The sequence below is a fragment of the Raphanus sativus genome, chromosome 1 (assembly GCF_000801105.2).
Source record: "Raphanus sativus cultivar WK10039 chromosome 1, ASM80110v3, whole genome shotgun sequence".
Lineage (NCBI taxonomy): Eukaryota > Viridiplantae > Streptophyta > Magnoliopsida > Brassicales > Brassicaceae > Raphanus > Raphanus sativus.
Window position 1 is genome coordinate 15,894,522 of NC_079511.1, and position 19,105 is coordinate 15,913,626.

The window sequence follows — 19,105 nt, forward strand, 5'->3', positions numbered from 1 at the left end:
TAAAAAATAGTAGTCTTTTCCACCAGTTAGTTGTTGGCGTATTTTTTTCTCTAAATAAGGTTAAAGGTTAAGTAGTTATATTTATATGGGCATATAAGCAGTTATATATATCTTTTTTTTAGTTGGACTCAACTAACATTAAGTGGACATATTCCAAATTTAATAGTATTGATATTCTTTTATTTTGATTAAAAATTATTTATTAAATATGATTTTCTTAATATATATATATATATATATATATATATATAATTAACAGAATATTAAAAACAAAATTTCAAATATTTTTCAAAAATTTGTTCGGTTTTTGGTGCGGATTGAGTATAATTGGTTTTCAAATATAATATTTTAATAACCATTTCAAATATATAAACATGTTTAATAGAGTATGAAATTTCGATTTTCGGGTCGATTCCAAATCGGATTTTTTGAATACAAATATTCTTGACTAATTATATTAGGTAACTAATAAGAAAATATAATATATTGTAATATCTATGAACAAAGTTTAAAAATAATTTCTGAAATGCATATAACAAAAATGTATAGTTATGCAACTTGATATCCAAAATTTTAAAATAAAATTATATACCCACATACATTAATTATATTTAATTTCTAAATACCTAAATATACGTACTAAAAATATTATTTATAAACAAAATGACCCAGAAACAATTTTTATCCATAAATTTAAAATGATTTGAATTGTTCTATATTTTTATTCAAACAATCCAATATTTAAAGTTGGCATAGTTATGTATTTATTTGTAAGCACAGTTCTTGATACTATGAATATAAATGTTATTAATTGTTATTGATAATATATATAAAAGATGGTATCAGATATGTGGAAATCAAAGCATATAATAGATGTGTAAAAAGTATATATTAAATATTGGCAGTTAATTATTTCAAAAAGTAGATTGTAAATAATTGGATCTAACATGTATCAATAGGTCACACTGCAAATTTAATAGAATAGATGCTTATCATAATTAGTACATTTTCATACAAACTGTCCTGACAAGAGGTTCTACATTTACTTACGTTGATGAACTAATGGAATCGGAATATTAATATGACCCAAAACTTATTAAGAAATTACTATACATCAAATCATATTTTTACCTTTTTGTTCGTTTTTAGAAAATATTTTTGTTTGCCTTTGTTTTTCCTTCTATTTAAAAGCACGGAGTATATCTACTAATTCTATTATCTGAAACAAATTTAGCTGAAACTAAAATTTGGAATCATTTTTTCTTGGTTTTGTGATTTTCCCTTATGGGGAAAGAACTATATAAATACTTAATACCTTTTAACCAAAATAATGTTACGACAAAAAAACCAAAGTAATGATTGAAACTATTTAGTGAATGCGTGAAATATTCTATTGGTGAATTTGTAGTCTTCTGGATCGGCATGTTCTTTACAATGTTCATCGATATCGGTCCATAATCTCATCGAGTTTTGATCCAAGAACATCTCTAACTGTTGCAAATTATCAATTATAATGTTAAAATGTCTACACAACCAAGAAATTTGTAGAGTTACAACTATTAAACAAAAGGAAAAAAACATAAATTCAAATAATCATAGTAAGGTACCTTGCATAATTGCATTCTGTTGAACAGAAAGCGGTAGACCAGATTCAAGAGACCATCCACAAACTTTGCATCTATCTGAAACATTGTTTAAAAAACAATGAAGATAACTCATATCTCTGATTAATAAAAACTATCCAAAACTGTTTCACCGAAACAGACATATATCCCATGCATATATGTATGTCCATATATTTGAATATGAATTCCTTCCTTACTCATGTCTTGCTTGAACATCCAAATGCTTGAGTCTCTCTCTCTCATAATCCTATGTTTTGTTGTAAACCTGATGGAAGTTCTAAACATCTGGCGGTTATTTGCCCACTGTCTTTGTCTTCCACTTTTTACCATCCATTAATCCAAGAAAAAACTGGGAACTCGACTGAAGTATCAACTATATATGCACCCGCAGTCCGCAGATATCACCGCAACTTAGTAGCATCTTCATCGCTTGCAGAACAAAGTATTGAAGGTAAACCGATCTTAACCATTCCAACACACATATCTGTGCTGGATTAAGCTTGAATGAAAAAGGAAACTTGAGAAATAACTTGGGATGCAAGTTACCTAATTTCTATTGAGTTATAGAATAGGAAAATATCTATTTGTGATTCCTAATGAGTTTAGGAAATATTGAGTTTATATAAGGAGATGCATATAATGTTGCATAACATATGAGTTTGTGATTGAGAGTTTGAGAGCTTGAGGTTTTGAGTTAGTTTCCTCAAGAGATTAATAAGATGAGTTTCTTATTTTGAGTTATTGTTTTGTGTGTTCTTGAGATCGAGATTCTATATTTGGTATCAGAGCATCAGGTTAAAAAGCTCTAAACGTGGAGAATAAAGCTTACTAAACCATGGGGGATATTTCGATCATATCATCATCACGGCGAATTATAATGATTATGGCGGAAAATTTATTCAACTTAGACTCATCGGAGCCTGACACTGATAAAGAGATGACAATGACAAAGGCTGCAGTTCAATCTAAAGGAAACATAGCAGATCACAAGTCTATAAAGAAAAAGAAGCAGAGGATAGTATCTGGTGGTGATGAGATAGTAAACATCGAAAACTCAAAAGTTAATGATGGAAGTCGAAGCCATGAGAAGGAACGTGTCAACAGTGATGATGATGGTGGTGTTAAGAGAGGAACGGGAAAGAGGAAGCGTTTTGATGATTGTGATTTGGTAAATACAGCGCGCAAACCTAAGAAGAAAAAGAAGAAAAATAAGGAGAAGGTACAAAGAGAGGATCTAGAGGCTGACTTAAAGAAAGTCAAGAACTTGATCAACGGCTTGAGTTCTAACTGGAAGACGCATACAACAAATCTATGGAGTAGCATTGAATTTGAGTTTGTTGTAAAGGTTGACATAATAACTATGGAGACTAAGAAGAAAGATGAGATTATGAGAGATCCTTTAGCACTCAGAGACAGTGAAAAATATTATAAAAGAATAGAGAAAGATTGGAAGAGGGGCTACTTTCTGTATGAAGAAAAAATCAGTAAGGATAAAGAAGGCGAATCCGACGAAGAAGCTTCTGACCTAGAGGAGGAGATCAGAGTTGATAAAATCTATGAGTGGATAGATTTTTTGGTACGTGACCTTGAGTATCTAGCTACAGGGCAGAACAATGATGTTAAAAAGAATGATTCAAAGAAAAAGAGCAGCAAGAAGAAAAAGCTGAGTGTGGAAGATGTAAAAACCAATATCACTAATGCTGTTTCAGATTGGCGAACCTCGGATTCATTGAGGGAGAAGTTTAAGGAGAAGGGTATTGAAGTTCTTTTCCCGATTCAAGCCACTATTTTTGATATGGTTCTTGATGATACTGATCTTGTTGGACGGGCTCGTACTGGTCAGGGTAAAACATTGGATTTTGTGTTACCTATATTGGAGTCTTTGACCAGTGGACCTGCAAAGAAAAAAAAGAAGCAAAGGATCTCAAGATTGATGAAATAATATTTGAAGGTTCTTTGAAGCATGAGAGCCAACAAAAGGAGTTGAAGCGGGCGAGCTTAACTTCACAGGCCAGAGAGATTAAATGGTTAAAACATAAGCTTGGGGAAAGATACGAGAAGCTTGCTGATATACAGGAGTCTTTTCACATCAAAGAACAAGAGACGAATCAAACGCGTGTTGATTTTCCAATCAAAAAGGAGAAGGTTTCTGTGGTTGTTTCTGAATCTGAAACCACGTCACAGCTCTTAGGCCAAGCCAACGAGATTATCAAGAGACAATATGATGAGATAAATACACTTCAGAGAGCACTCAAGGAGAAGGAAGAAGAGATAGAAATTTCTATAGTGGCAAAGAGACTTGAGCAAGAAAAACTCAGAGAAACAGATGTCAACTTGAAGAAACAGATGGAAGATTGGTTGATAACACATGATGAAGTGAGTAAGCTTCAGGAGGAGATTGAGTGGGAACACTTTGATGTAAAAGGGGAAGAGTTACGAAAGGAAGCAGAGTCCATTAATTGTCAAAAGGAGACTTTCTCAATGTATCTCAGAGGCAAGTTTGATAACATCCCGGAGGAAAAAGATTCATTGAGGAATCTGCACAAACAAAAGCTTGACAACAACGACGGAAAGAATCTCCTCAACAAGATGAAGAGGCTTGAGGTCAGCGCCCAGTCAATGAATCGTTCTGAGTCGACTCGGTTGCAGATCTTCGTGAGGATGATGTATGGAGGGAAAACGATAGTGATCTACGCCAACAAAAACGACACAGTGGAGGCGCCCCACCACATAATCGAGCTAAAGGCAAAGTGTCACACCCGTCACTTTCTAACTAAATCGCCACGTGTCAACCGACACCTCAACAAATAACAATGTGACACCAGTTTCCACCTCACTGTGGACAACGGGCCACCAAAAATATCGGGAAATACAAAAGACCATATACCTAACTATACTCTCAGCCCAAGCCCAAAATAAAATCCGAAGGAAAGCCATGTAGCACCAAGTCCGTCCAAATATCAACTTCTTGTTTGTCTCACCTGAAAGGGGAAAGAAAGGAGGGGTGAGCGATAGGGGAATCGCTCAGTGAAGTATGGGGTGCTACCCCGAAGTCCGTGGACCCGGTCATAACACTCTGAATAAGGATAATTAAAATCTAATACATGTCAAACACGGTACCTAAAGTACCCAAACAACAAACAATGGTCCTACGCGAGGTGCGCACTCGCTGCCCACAAACAGGCCAAAAATGTAACAACCACTCGAGATAGTGCTCGTACACCGCCCTCAGACGATTCATCGACACCTCCAGAATACGGTCCAGCCGGTCGACTGAACTGGCCGTACCCTCCACACAACATGACATACAGGAACACCTTCTTGTAGCCGTCTACAAACAATTCTAACTAAGTAAAGCATACAAGAATTTCATTAAGTGAAGCAATCAATGTTGAACCATCTAACAACCTATTTTCGGTTTAAGCAAATAACCTAAATAACTAATCAAGCAATGACAGACTCGATTTCACGCAGACAGAACATATTAAAAAAAATTAAAATTATTCAAGGTCCTAAGCCGCATACGAGAAGTTCGGGAATAGCCCTCACCTTAGAAAATGTATAGAAGTGATATCTAAGAACTCCAGATGCTCAAATAGACTCCAAATCTGAAATCAGGGCGAAATTTCGGGTCAGAACGCCCTTCGAACGGATGAAAACGGGTCTGGTCAAAGTCTACAGAAAAGTCAACTCGCTGGTCAATGGTCAATCCGGTCAACCCTTGACCAGAAGTCAATTTGACATAACCAACCGGTTTAGCCTAACCGATCAAACCGTTTGAAATTAATTTAAACCGGGTCAAACCAGTCAACCGACCGGTTTACCGAGTCAACCGAGTTGACCCGCTGAGTTGACTCGGCCGAGTTGACCGAGTCACCGGCGAGTCACCGGCGGCTGTCACCGATGGTGACGGCGGATGCTTACTGGCGGCAACGGCGGTCCGGCAGCGGAGAAGCGGTGTTCCGGCGGCGGCGACGGTGGCGAACTGCGGCGGAGAAGCGGTGGTCCGGTGGTGGCGTTGGCGATTTCCGGTGAAACTTCGGAGGACGCGTACGGCTTCGTCCGAGCTCCGATTCCGACGATTCTGGTGGCTACGGATTCATCTTGACGAGAGGAACACGATGGCGGCTTTTCATGCACCAGATTCGCAACGGTTAAGAAGATATGGTCGATTTACCAAAACGGCCGAAACAAAGCTTAAAAGCATGGTGGTCTCCGGCGGTTTCTTGCTGTTGTGAATGGTGGGGACGAGCTCGTCTTGGTCGTGGTATGCAGTGGTCGATGGCGAGCTCCATTGATGATTAAAACTCTCTAGTGGCTTGACTTCAAAGGTTTCTTATTCTCTTTTTCTTGAACTCTCTCTCTCAACTTCTCATTCTCTTTTTCATTGTTTGCAGGTGGAGAAAAAAATCTTGCAAAGATTAAGAAGTGGTTATTTATAGACAAACTCTGGGTCTTAAGTAAATGCACGGCCGTTAGCATGCTAACAGATACTGAAATCAAAATTCGGGTCGTTACAATTCTCCCCCACTAATAAGGAATTCGTCCTCGAATTCGAGTTTTCCGTTGACTCCTCAATATCAACTAACAAATCTCTGAATAATCCATCTGCTATGTCCCTGAGGCCTCCTATTTAATCTCATCTCTTTTCAAATGAATTCTTGACATACATAGTCGACAACCCATTAAATACTTTCACTTGACGACCTCTAATCTCCACTGGTTGATAAGATGCACACAATCTCTCGGAAGTCATCTGTTGGCTACCGTAAATTGAGCTCTGGCTCAATCACGATTTTTTTTTTCAAAACAAACATATGAACCACGTCTTAGAAGTCTGATATCTCTTCTTGATAAATCCAATATTTAATCAAATGTTCCAATCCGCTCCACAATAGTATATGGTCTTGAATACCTCGGTTTAATCTTTTTAACTTATGAATCTTAGATCATCCCTGAAATTTCCTGATCTTCGGGTGTACTCGATCGCTTACCTGAAGCTCCAGATTCTTGCGGTGCTTAACTGTATTTCGCTGACGGTCATGGGCGTCGTAAGGTTGAACTCTTGAGCATTTCCATTTGCTCTACTCTCTTTTGAACCATTGATGGTCCTATAACTTGTTGCTCTCCCACTTTTGTCCAAAAGTGGTGTAGGGTAAGGCTTACCATAAAGAGCTTCATATGGTGCCCACCTAATAGTCAAATGATAGCTATGATTGTAACTGAAATGTGCGAGAGGTAGATGTCCTCGAGCTTCCTTCCCACTGAAAGACACAAGCCCTGAGCAATTCCACTAACATCTGAATGGTCTTTTATGTCTGATTGACTAGCTGCGGGTGATAAATCGTACTCAAATAAGTATTGTCCTAATTGCCTTTTGAGAAATTCTCCAAAATGCCGACATAAACCACGCTCCCCGATCTGATACAAAGCTGGCGAGAACTCCATATAATACAACTGATTAGTTCTGTTTGTTTCCTTAATTATTAAGAAATGAACTTACTTAGTGAGTCTATCCAAGACTACCCACATGGTACCCTTTTCACATGAAGTGGTCGACAATCCAGTAACAATAACCATAATCACCAAACCTCGTTTCCACTCTGATAAAAGCAAGCTCAACATAATAATGATAGGTAACTCATCCTCATACAGAATCATCTGGCATGTCTGGTGCTGCGATGCAATGTAGATACAACCTTTTTCATACTAGTCTGATGATAATTACACTTCATATCTTTGAATTCCTTAACGTTTTTCGGGTAGATAGGGACACGCAAGTGGTGTGCTTGCAGTAAGATCCTTTTCTTAACAGCTTATCGTTCAACACAAAAACTTGGTTTCAGTGCAAGTATATCCCGCTCGAAACTGTAGAATATCCAAATATCTCAAACCTGATCTGCTTAACTAAAGCCATGTCGCTAACCTGTGCTTGGTGTATTCTCCATTGTAAATCTTCATGTCTAGTGCTTCAAAACTAGTTATATCCTACTCTACTGAACTGCACATAATCCAAAACTTGCAAGTGTCGTAGTAGGCTCCTTAACCTTTTGGTTTCCTAAGACATTGCTCATGTGCCTATTCAAGGCATTCACCACATGGTTGATCTTGATATCCAATCTGCAGTCTGCTACCAACAGAAATTATATGTACTATCCAAAGTACAAGTTTTAATGAGTGAAACTATATTTTAGATTCTGATGATCCCAATGAACCTCAACTTCCTTTCCGCATAATTACCGTCTCCAGACTTTAATGCAAATACAATTGTTTCTAACTCCAAGTCGCGCGTAGGATGATTAGCCTTGAAATATGTCCAAACTGACCACAAACATAAATACTTAGTACACTTTCCACTATGACGGTGATGGCAATGGGGACAACTCGGTATCCCATACTAGCTTTCTGCTCACTTCTGGGACTATGGTCCCCTTCTAGATTTAGTCTAATCTGCTAAAAAAAGTTCTTGTTTCTCTGCTAGACTTACCTCCTGATGAGTAGCTTTCTCCATTAAATCTTTCAATCTGCAGTGATTGACGTAACAACATCTGGTGTGAAGCTCTACTCGCATCTCATCCAAAATTATCTAATTAGTTCTCCTGCTGAAATGCCACCTCTAGAAAATCTTCAAAGTCTACTGATCCCAATCTCATATTCCTTGATAATCATGGTTCTTTGGTTTACATGCTCGATGGCGCTCTTCTTCCTACCCATAGCTTCTTCTGCAAAGTACTTCATGTCGACTCTCGGATAAATCTGCAAAGGTAACTTTATCATGTCCAATGTGACTCCATCGTACTCCTTTGCACCATACTAGCGCATCTCCACGCAAATACTGCATAATCAATCTAAGAAACAACTCTGATAGACACTCAATAAATCTCTAGCTTCCGCTTCAAACTCTTGTCCAAAACACATGCAACTGTAGTATCCATTGTTCCTCCAAAATGCTCCATATCCATGTTACTCATCCGACTCGATGCTTATGCAATGACTTGATCTTACTGCGTCAAATACAAAATCTGAAATGCTTAACATGCTCCTCTATACTCCAGAAATATATCAAGGTGTCGTCAATAAATACAATCACGCACTTATCCAAGTGCTGATGAAAGAATTTATACTTAACTTCCATGAATGATATTCAAGCATTCGTCTCCCCAAATGATATCATTACAATCTCATAATATCCACAACATGTACGGAAAACCGTATTCCGTATATAATCTTCAGCTGTGACAATCTGATGGTATCCCGATGCCAAGTCAATCTTCGAAAAACGATAAATCTCCATGCAGCTTAATCCAATAACTCATCAAAACACGAAAGCGGTAACTATCTTTAATGGCTACATGTTCAAGCCTCTTTAGTCGATACAAATCATGAAAACTTCATGTTTCTTCTTAACGATCAATACTGGCGCTCCCCACGGACCACGGTGAAGTACTCGGCTTAGTAAAACTCTGGTCTGATTTATTTTTCCATCTGTCTTTTCAGCTAGGCCATCTATACTGGCACTGATCTGTATTGAACCCGTGAAACCGGTGTTATCCTTGCTTCAAACTCAATCGCAAAAATGTTTCCTCTATCAAGTGATGGCCTTACAAAACCCCAAATACATCCCTATATTCTGCAATAACTAGAAGGTCATGCAACTAATGTCGTCCATCATCCTTTACCATCGAAATGGTCGCCAAAAATCCAATTTGCCTCTCTATCAATAACTCCTCAGTATAAAGCAATAATAACAACCTCTACTCCAAGAATCTGAACTCTTGCGCTCTGACAAATCAACAATACTTGATGCCATGAAAACCAATCCACTTTAAGAAAGACATCATAAAACTCAACTCCAACTCTGACGAATCTCTGAATAACTCGACCTCTCCACGTACGACTAGTACAACTCCGATGAATATAAATAGCTCCCAATGTCCTATGCCAGTGGTCCAAACTGACACCTCTCTGAAATGATCAACACAACCAAAACTGGCAAGCATGCAAGTGTACTCCAATATCAACACAACGCAAGTTGCCGCACCCTAATCCAAAAGCAATCTCCACGAGTTTATAGACCCCTCCAAAATAATCAATATACTCGTACACAAAAGCAACACATGCCAACCAATGGCTCAAACCTCACATCACATAAAAATCATGTAACAAAAACTCGTGGATGATTACTTGAAATTGGGCGGTGGCAGAAACGTCATATATCCACTCTGAAACCACCTCGGAATAATGGCAGAAGAAACTGGTAAATCCTTAGGCAATCTGACAAACTGTGATGGCACCCATTTGTTGAACATCTGGTAGATCTCTGTTAGCCGAAGGAGAAATGAGGATGATTTTACTCATCGTCATAAAAAGAGACAATTGAGTTAGTAATAACTGGACAAAATGGTGCTAAAAGAATTTCCAAAAACTTTTTCTTTTATTATTATTATATATTATATAAAATATTTTAAAACTTTGAAAACCGAATCCCCTGACCGCCATCCCGGGATGGAACCGGGACGGAACCGCGCTCTGATACCAAAAATGTCAGTCCCGTCACTTTCTAACTAAATGGCCACGTGTCAACCGACACCTCAACAAATAACAATGTGACACCAGTCTCCACCTCACTGTGGACAACGGGCCACCAAAAATATCGGGAAATACAAAAGACCATATACCTAACTATACTCTCAGCCCAAGCCCAAAATAAAATCCGAAGGAAAGCCATGTAGCACCAAGTCCGTCCAAATATCAACTTCTTGTTTGTCTCACCTGAAAGGGGAAAGAAAGGAGGGGTGAGCGATAGGGGAATCGCTCAGTGAAGTATGGGGTGCTACCCCGAAGTCCGTGGACCCGGTCATAACACTCTGAATAAGGATAATTAAAATCTAATACATGTCAAACACGGTACCTAAAGTACCCAAACAACAAACAATGGTCATACGCGAGGTGCGCACTCGCTGCCCACTAACAGGCCAAAAATGTAACAACCACTCGAGATAGTGCTCGTACACCGCCCTCAGACGATTCATCAACACCTCCAGAATACGGTCCAGCCGGTCGACTGAACTGGCCGTACCCTCCACACAACATGACATACAGGAACACCTTCCTGTAGCCGTCTACAAACAATTCTAACTAAGTAAAGCATACAAGAATTTCATTAAGTGAAGCAATCAATGTTGAACCATCTAACAACCTATTTCCGGTTTAAGCAAAGAACATAAATAACTAATCAAGCAATGACAGACTCGATTTCACGCAGACAGAACATATTAAAAATAAATTATAATTATTAAAGGTCCTAAGCCGCATACGAGAAGTTCGGGAATAGCCCTCACCTTAGAAAATGTAGAGAAGTGGTATCTATGAACTACATATGCTCAAATAGACTCCAAATCTGAAATCAGGGCGAAATTTCAGGTCAGAACGCCCTTCGAACGGATGAAAACAAGTCTGGTCAAAGTCTACAGAAAAGTCAACTCGCTGGTCAATGGTCAATCCGGTCAACCCTTGACCAGAAGTCAATTTGACATAACCGACCGGTTTAGCCTAACCGATCAAACCGTTTGAAATTAATTTAAACCGGGTCAAACCAGTCAACCGACCGGTTTACCGAGTCAACCGAGTTGACCCGCTGAGTTGACTCGGCCGAGTTGACCGAGTCACCGGCGGCTGTCACTGGTGGTGACGGCGGATGCTTACTGGCGGCAACGGCGGTCCGGCAGCGGAGAAGCGGTGTTCCGGCAGCGGAGTAGCGGTGTTCCGGCGGCGGCGACGGTGGTGAACTGCAGCGGAGAAGCGGTAGTCCGGTGGTGGCGTTGGCGATTTCCGGCGAAACTTCGGAGGACGCGTACGGCTTCGTCCGAGCTTCGATTCAGGCGATTCTGGTGGCTACGGATTCGTCTTGACGAGAGGAACGCGATGGCGGCTTTGCATGCACCAGATTCGCAACGGTTAAGAAGATATGGTCGATTTACCAAAACGGCCGAAACAAAGCTTAAAAGCATGGTGGTCTCCGGCGGTTTCTTGCTGTTGTGAACGGTGGGGACGAGCTCGACTTGGTCGTGGCATGCAGTGGTCGATGGCGAGCTCCATTGATGATTAAAACTCTCTAGTGGCTTGACTTCAAAGGTTTCTTATTCTTTTTTTCTTGAACTCTCTCTCTCAACTTCTCATTTTCTTTTTCCTTGTTTGCAGGTGGAGAAAAAAATCTTGCAAAGATTAAGAAGTGGCTATTTATAGACAAACTCTGGGTCTTAAGTAAATGCACGGTCGTTAGCATGCTAACAGATACTGAAACAAAAATTCGGGTCGTTACACAAAGGTTCCGTGGACGGAGAAGCGTGTAATCTACAAAGGCCAACAAGACTCCTTTCTTCACCGTCATGGCCACGATATCATGTACGCAGTCTCTCGAATGCTCAGGGGCATTTGGATTTGTCCTCTTAACAAGCTTTATGTGTCTTGTCGAAACACCTTGGGATATGTGCTGGACCTATTTTTGGATATTGAGATGCAGAAAAAAGAGCTGGAGTATTTTATTGAAAACAAACGAGAAGAATTTGAAGATTCTTGGAGAAAGAGAGAGAAGAAGTTAGAAAAGGAGCATATACAGCCTCTCAAGAAATCAGAAAATAAAGAATTGAAACATGTTCAAGTGGAACTAAAGAGGATGGATTATGAGAGGCTGGAGATCCAATTGGATTGTAAACGAAAGCAGAAAGAATGGGCTGAGTTGAGGGATTCGGTCGAAGAGCAAATGGTCAAAAGAAAGAAGCTAGAGAGGCAATGGTGTATGTGTCGATATAGAAGAGAAGATATCCAAATTGAGATTGAAGAATGTAAGAAGTTAGAGAACCTCAGAGTTGCATTAGATGATATAGCCACTGAAGTTTTTAAGTCGGAGATGGCATTGAGTTTCGACATGAGTAATCTCGAAGAGAGTGGAATGGAGAATTGCAGTATGGTACATACACTAACTGAATGTGCTACAACTGAATGTGCTACAAGATACATGAGGAATAAGAGCTGTCTTTGTCATTTTAGATATACGACGAGATCGGATCTATCTTTATATGTAGGGGTGATAAGTAGAGATATGCAAAGATACAAATTGTCACGTGAAGTTACTGTGAAGATACTTGCAGCTTCTAATATACCAATTGTTGGAGATAGTGATGGTAATCATAGAGTTGATGCGGATGATGGCAAGAGTGCGGCATGGCAAAATTCTTATGTTCATGAAAGTCCAATTACGTGGTGTTGGAGTAAACAAGAGATTGATGAGTTATCGCTATACGAAGCTGACAACATGACTGGTCATGAAGTCGTGAAGCAGGCCTTATATCACATCATACAGGATTGTGTTGAGTATGACTTGATCAAGGTAAAGTGTATACGTGAAAGTGAACCGAGAGTAGACACCTTGACGAAAGCATTTGGGATACTGAAGTTCAAAGAGATGAGAGGTCTTATTGAGATTGAAGATTTATCGAGAATGGAGTTCAAGCTTAAGGAGGAGAATGTTGGATTAATGTTGGATTAAACTTGAGTTATAGAATAGGAAAATATCTATTTGTGATTCCTAATGAGTTTAGGAAATATTGAGTTATATATAAGGAGATGCATATAATGTTGCATAACATATGAGTTTGTGATTGAGAGTTTGAGAGCTTGAGGTTTTGAGTTAGTTTCCTCAAGAGATTAATAAGATGAGTTTCTTATTTTGAGTTATTGTTTTGTGTGTTCTTGAGATCGAGATTCTATAATCTGGAGGTGGCCCAAATCGAAATTTACAAATACCTATTTGATATAGAATTCATTTATCCGATAGATCCATGACCCGATCAGATCCTACCCAAACCCGATCCAGATATCCAGACTTATTAAAAACACATTTGTGTGTTCACTTATAGTCAAAGTTCAATTGAGACATCGTCTTCCTTGTCCATGTATCTCAAACACAAATCTCTTATGGATCTCTTAAATGTACTATGTCCTCATTGCTTTAATGAAACATAAATATCTGACTTAAAGAAATAGGGCGAAGAATACGATTACTCAGTTCAATCGACATACCTATAATCGATATCAAAAATAGTTATATTGAGGTAGAACTTCAGATTTTGACATCATTTTGTATGATCTTATAAACATTTATCCATGATAAGCTTTGCTTGATGAACAAGTCAATCCATTAAAAACAATACTATAATTTTAAGTGTAAAAATTTATATTGAGTTTATCAAAAATCAAACTGATATACAGTCAGTTTCTTGTGAACATTATAATGTCACAAAGAGCTAACGCATAAGAGTTGTTCTGGACGAGAACTGGTAAGGAGAAACCAAGGTCGGTGAAAACCAAGCGGAATTCAACTTATGTGGAGGAATGACAGTAGAGATGGCAGAATCGGCGGAAGCAAATCTAGTTCTCTCCCACCTCTTTGTAACTTCGTCTTGCACAAGAACCCAAACGTCCGAATCCCTTAGTTGTCTTAAATCAGAGACACAGAGACGGTCCTCGCGACTCCACATGTAAATGACATTGGACGACACATCAATGTCCTTAGGTTGCGACAGCGTACGGAACTTCTCAGTGTGAAGACTCATGACAAGTATGTCCGAATGGCCACGTGCACACAACCAGAAGAGTGAGCCGTTTACAAAGACTGGGTTTCTTTTAGGGTTAATTAGATTGAAAGAAAGAGGCACTGGACCAGCGGTTTTGTATCTCGGCCTCCACTTGCTGGTGCTAAGATCGAAAACCATAATCTCCACTCTGTCATCATCGAAGCTATAAGCAACAACCACTTTGTATTCTCCTGTCACAACATCTCTCCCGAATCCAACTGAAAGTTTGGTACGTTGAGAAAGAGCAAGTTTCCGTTTCACATGTGTCATAGGATTGGTAAGATAAACGTTCATTAAATCGTAGACGCAGACCAAACCATCACAAGACCCAGGAACTCGAGGAAGAACTTGTGATTTTATGTTGTCTGGTAATCCCTCATATTTTGTGAAAGTCTTGGCAACGAAGCCTCTCGAGTCGGAGTCGTCGGAGCTTTCGAAAGTGATTTTAAACTCTTCGGCTCCGTACAGTTTTTGACGGCGACGGAGGTGTTTCTCTGCTAGATGGCCAGATTCGATCAATGATTTCCACCCTTTCGAAACTGCTTTCCATCGTAACAGAAACCTCGCTGGAATGCGGTGAAGAATCTCTTCTACTATATCCTCTGGCATCTCAACAGAAAGAGTGGTTTCGCTACAGCTAAAGATTTTGCATTCCCTTTCTTGTTTCACCATTGATAAAACCATGTTGAGCAGAGAGGAAAACTAACTCTTTCTTTTTCTTTCTTGGTATATAGAATTCCAGCAACAACTCGAGAAGAAGACTCCGAAGAGAGGCGGGTTGGAATTTGAAGGGATGAATAATGGATATTTATTGCAGCATGATACATTCGGTGACAATGTTATTTCCTTTTATCAGCTTTGCTAAATTTTCCTTTTCCTTACTACTATAACTATTAGACAAGTTTTAACCACAAAAAACGCACACATTTAAGACTCACGAATTAGCTTTCATTTAACAACAAAATACTAAATTACTAGGTGTTTTGCCCGCATTTGTGGGGTTAATAATTTTATAAAACGTTGTAAATATATATTATAATTCAACAACCATTAGAATACTTTATTTTCACACTTTGAAATATTTAATGATTAATTCAATATTAAAAAAGTTATGTAATAATTTTTACTAATTTTAATAAAATAACTTTTATTACATAAAATAAACTTGAAAAATTCATATGTACATAAACTTATATCCAGATACTTAAATTTAGTTTTAAATATTATAATGTAAAATATTTTTAGATAACATAATAAAGAAATCTTTTAAGATAATGATCATTATCAAATTAATAAAATTCATTTTTAATTTATGGATAATTATATATTAATAATCTAAGTTTATATTTATTAAGGGTTTAAACGTTCTAATCTTTAACATGAGAGAAAAAATCACTTTTCAAAAGTAATAGTATAAATATTTTTGAACTCTTTACCAACTATTTTCAGAAATTATAACAACAAGTGATTTTAATTATTATAAAAATTATCTTAGAAGATAGATGATTCATTATATTATATATATATATATATATTAAGTACATAGTCTTTTAATATTACTAAACCAAATAGAATGTAATCATATATATAATATTTTATTAATTTTAAAATAATAATAAATTATTTAGTTAGAGAATGCAAAGAGCATCTCCAAAGGGGGTTTATACCCATTGGAGTCTTAAACCCACATATATGTGTACTAGGTGATTTTTCGTGCAAGCACGGATATAAATATTTTTAAAATATATATTATAATTGTTGATTATTTTTCTACTTTAAATTTAAATAATTATATGTATAATTTATATTAATAATATTATAGTTATAGATTAGACATGTGATTTTGTATATGTAACATCCAGTCGGTTTAGTTATACTAATATTTTGATATTTTATGATAATCTTTTTTATTTTACATTTAGGTTGTTTCATTTAGATTGCATTTCCTTATTTGAATTTAACCATAATATTTAATATCTCTAAATATATTAATATTTTGATATTTTTTATTTTACATTTAGGTTGGTTGTTCTCTTAAATATATAAACATATTTTAGTGATATTTGTATAACATAATTTTTGTTTTTAGAATCAACTTGATAAAATAAACTAAAGTGTTCATTGACTAAAAGTTATAAAAAAAAGAATATAATGATAATATTTGGTATCTCATGCATATATATTTTGTATCTCATGCATATATATTTTACCAAAATTATAAATTGTTAAAATTAGTTAATATTTTATTATTATTTTAATATGTTTTGAGATATACATAATTTATATCTAAAAATTAATAAAATATTACTATAAACTAATATGCTTTATTCACTATTTTTATTGATATCATTGTAATTTTAGTTAACTTTCCTTTTTATGAAATTAAATTATATATAAATTCTATTTAAAAATCGTCTTTATAAATTATAATATTTCCTTTTTATTATATTTTATTGGAAAATAAAAAAATGAAATTAATTAAAGTATAATTAACAAAAACAACCAAATAAAAGGAAAATAAAGTAAATGATGATAATTAATATTATATTTTAAATTCACTATGGATACCTCCGTAATCAACCATTGTGAGAATTAACGTAAATATACAATAATTGATTGTTATACTTTTTTAAAATTGATTTATAATTTGTATGTGTAATTTACTAGGTGATTTTCCCGTGCGCATGCACGGATATAAATATTTATAAAATTAATATATTAAATAGTTTACTATAATTTTTTATTTTTAAATACTATGTAATTCATATTGTAATCAGTATGCTATTTTTCAAATAATATTATTTTATTTTAATCATAGGTATAATTTTGGATATATAAGATAATATCTAATTTTCCAATTCAACCATAATTTGTTTATTATATAGATTAAAATATTGATTAATTTTGTTGTTTACATTTAATTTGATATTGCCTTAGATTTGTAAATATATTTTAGAAATATTATGTATAATTTAATATAATTTATTTTTAAAATCAAATAGTAAAAATAAATTAAAGTTTTAATTGACTCAAAGTTACTGATATTAATATAACAACGATAGTATTTTGAAACCTCATGCATATGTATAAATTATATAAAATAACTTAGTTGCAATAGTTGGTTAATATATATTCATAATATTAATTGAGATCTCATATTAGTTAATAGTATGTTACATTTTTCTATAGTTTATATTTATAAAAATATTAATATGAACAATAATACATTATATTTAGTTAAGTGTTTGATTTTGTATTAAAAATTTAGATTAGTCCAATTACTCATTTTGTGGATATATTGTGTTACATATATTCCTTCAAACTAAAATATATTATTTCTAGTTTAACTCAACCAAATTGAATTAATTGTATTCCTTTGGTTCTTCATCATAGATATGTAAGTATGTTACTATCTTTTATAATTTGGTATATGTTAATTTGCAAAAAAAAAAAATAGAAAGTAAAGTCATGATCGGTACGAAGTTGCATAAAAATAACTTATAAACTTATAAAGTCAAGATTATTTTCTGAACTTTCTTTTTTTATATAAAATTACATCACATATAAAAATGTTTTCATTATAAATTTTCTAAATACTTTCTTTATTATATATTTGATTTGGAAAAATATATAAGGATACTTAATTAGAAAATAAAAAATGCATTTTTATTCATTAAAATATCTTGTGTTATGTTATTTAATTTTTTGTAATAAATTTGAGAAATAGATTAATTAAAATAAAATAATTATATTAAAATATATATTATGTTGTTTAAGATTATATTTTAAAGGGATAATTATTTATTTACTCTAAAATCAAAATTATTTTGTTAAGTTTCCTTTTAATGCATCGCATTATATATAAAAGATATTTTTCGTTTTTAAAATTTACAATTTTTTCATTATATAGGTTATTTAGAGAAGGAAACCCAAATAAAAAAGAATTTTTTTCTTTTTAATAATGACAAATAGATATATTTGATTCACTAAGAGTACTATTGTAATTAACTATCATAAGAATTAACGCGACCGCGACACATAGGAAACTGACTTCTCAAATAATATTATAGAGATTAAAACTAAACAATATTTTTTAAAAAATTAGATATCTAAAAGAAACTAATGATATTACGATTAAAATTTTATTTACTTTTTAAAAGATGTAGAAAAGTTTGAAATTTTTAGTAATAAAAATTTATAGTTATAAAAGTAAAATTAAATAAAATTTCGAAATTTATAATTCATATTTGAATATATTTATTTTATGGATTATTTATGAGTTATTACCATATTTAAAAAAGTTTACCAAAAATATAAATCGGCATTAAATGTAATGTATGAATTATTGACATATTTTATAAAGTTTACCAAAAATATATATCAGCAAAAAATCTTATTGTCCATGTCATATTTAATTATAAGCCATGTCATCAATTTTAGTAACCATGTCATCATTTTTTGTGAAATTGATTGTGGAGACGACATGTGGCAAAATCACTTCGCAAATATAGTCTAGGGGATATTGATAATACTATATTACTTTAATTAAACATGATTTTAGTTATGTTATATCTACTCGATTTTGTTATTTTTACAGTTGATTTAGTTACCATTTGGGTATATTGGAGTGCATATATTTATTTGAATTCAACTATAATACTTTTTATTTTAAATATACTAAGATTGTGATTAATTTTCTTGTTTGCATTTGTGTTGGTTGTTGTCTTAGATGTGTAAATATATTTAAGGAAGATTATGTATGACTTAAGATATATTGTGCTTAAAATGACATAAAAATATACTAAAGTGTCTAATTCCAAATTACATAAATTAATATAACGATAA

General features: G+C 34.8%; 1 protein-coding gene across 1 annotated transcript; it reads right to left on the bottom strand.

Annotated features, from left to right (window-relative positions):
- Window positions 1–13,879: 13,879 nt before the first annotated feature.
- On the bottom strand, window positions 13,880–15,023 carry LOC108846547 (putative F-box protein At1g33530). Its single transcript, XM_018619777.2, has one exon. The coding sequence runs from the start codon at window positions 14,942–14,944 to the stop codon at window positions 13,931–13,933; it is 1,014 nt and encodes a 337-aa protein (XP_018475279.2). The 5' UTR covers window positions 14,945–15,023; the 3' UTR covers window positions 13,880–13,930.
- Window positions 15,024–19,105: the final 4,082 nt, after the last annotated feature.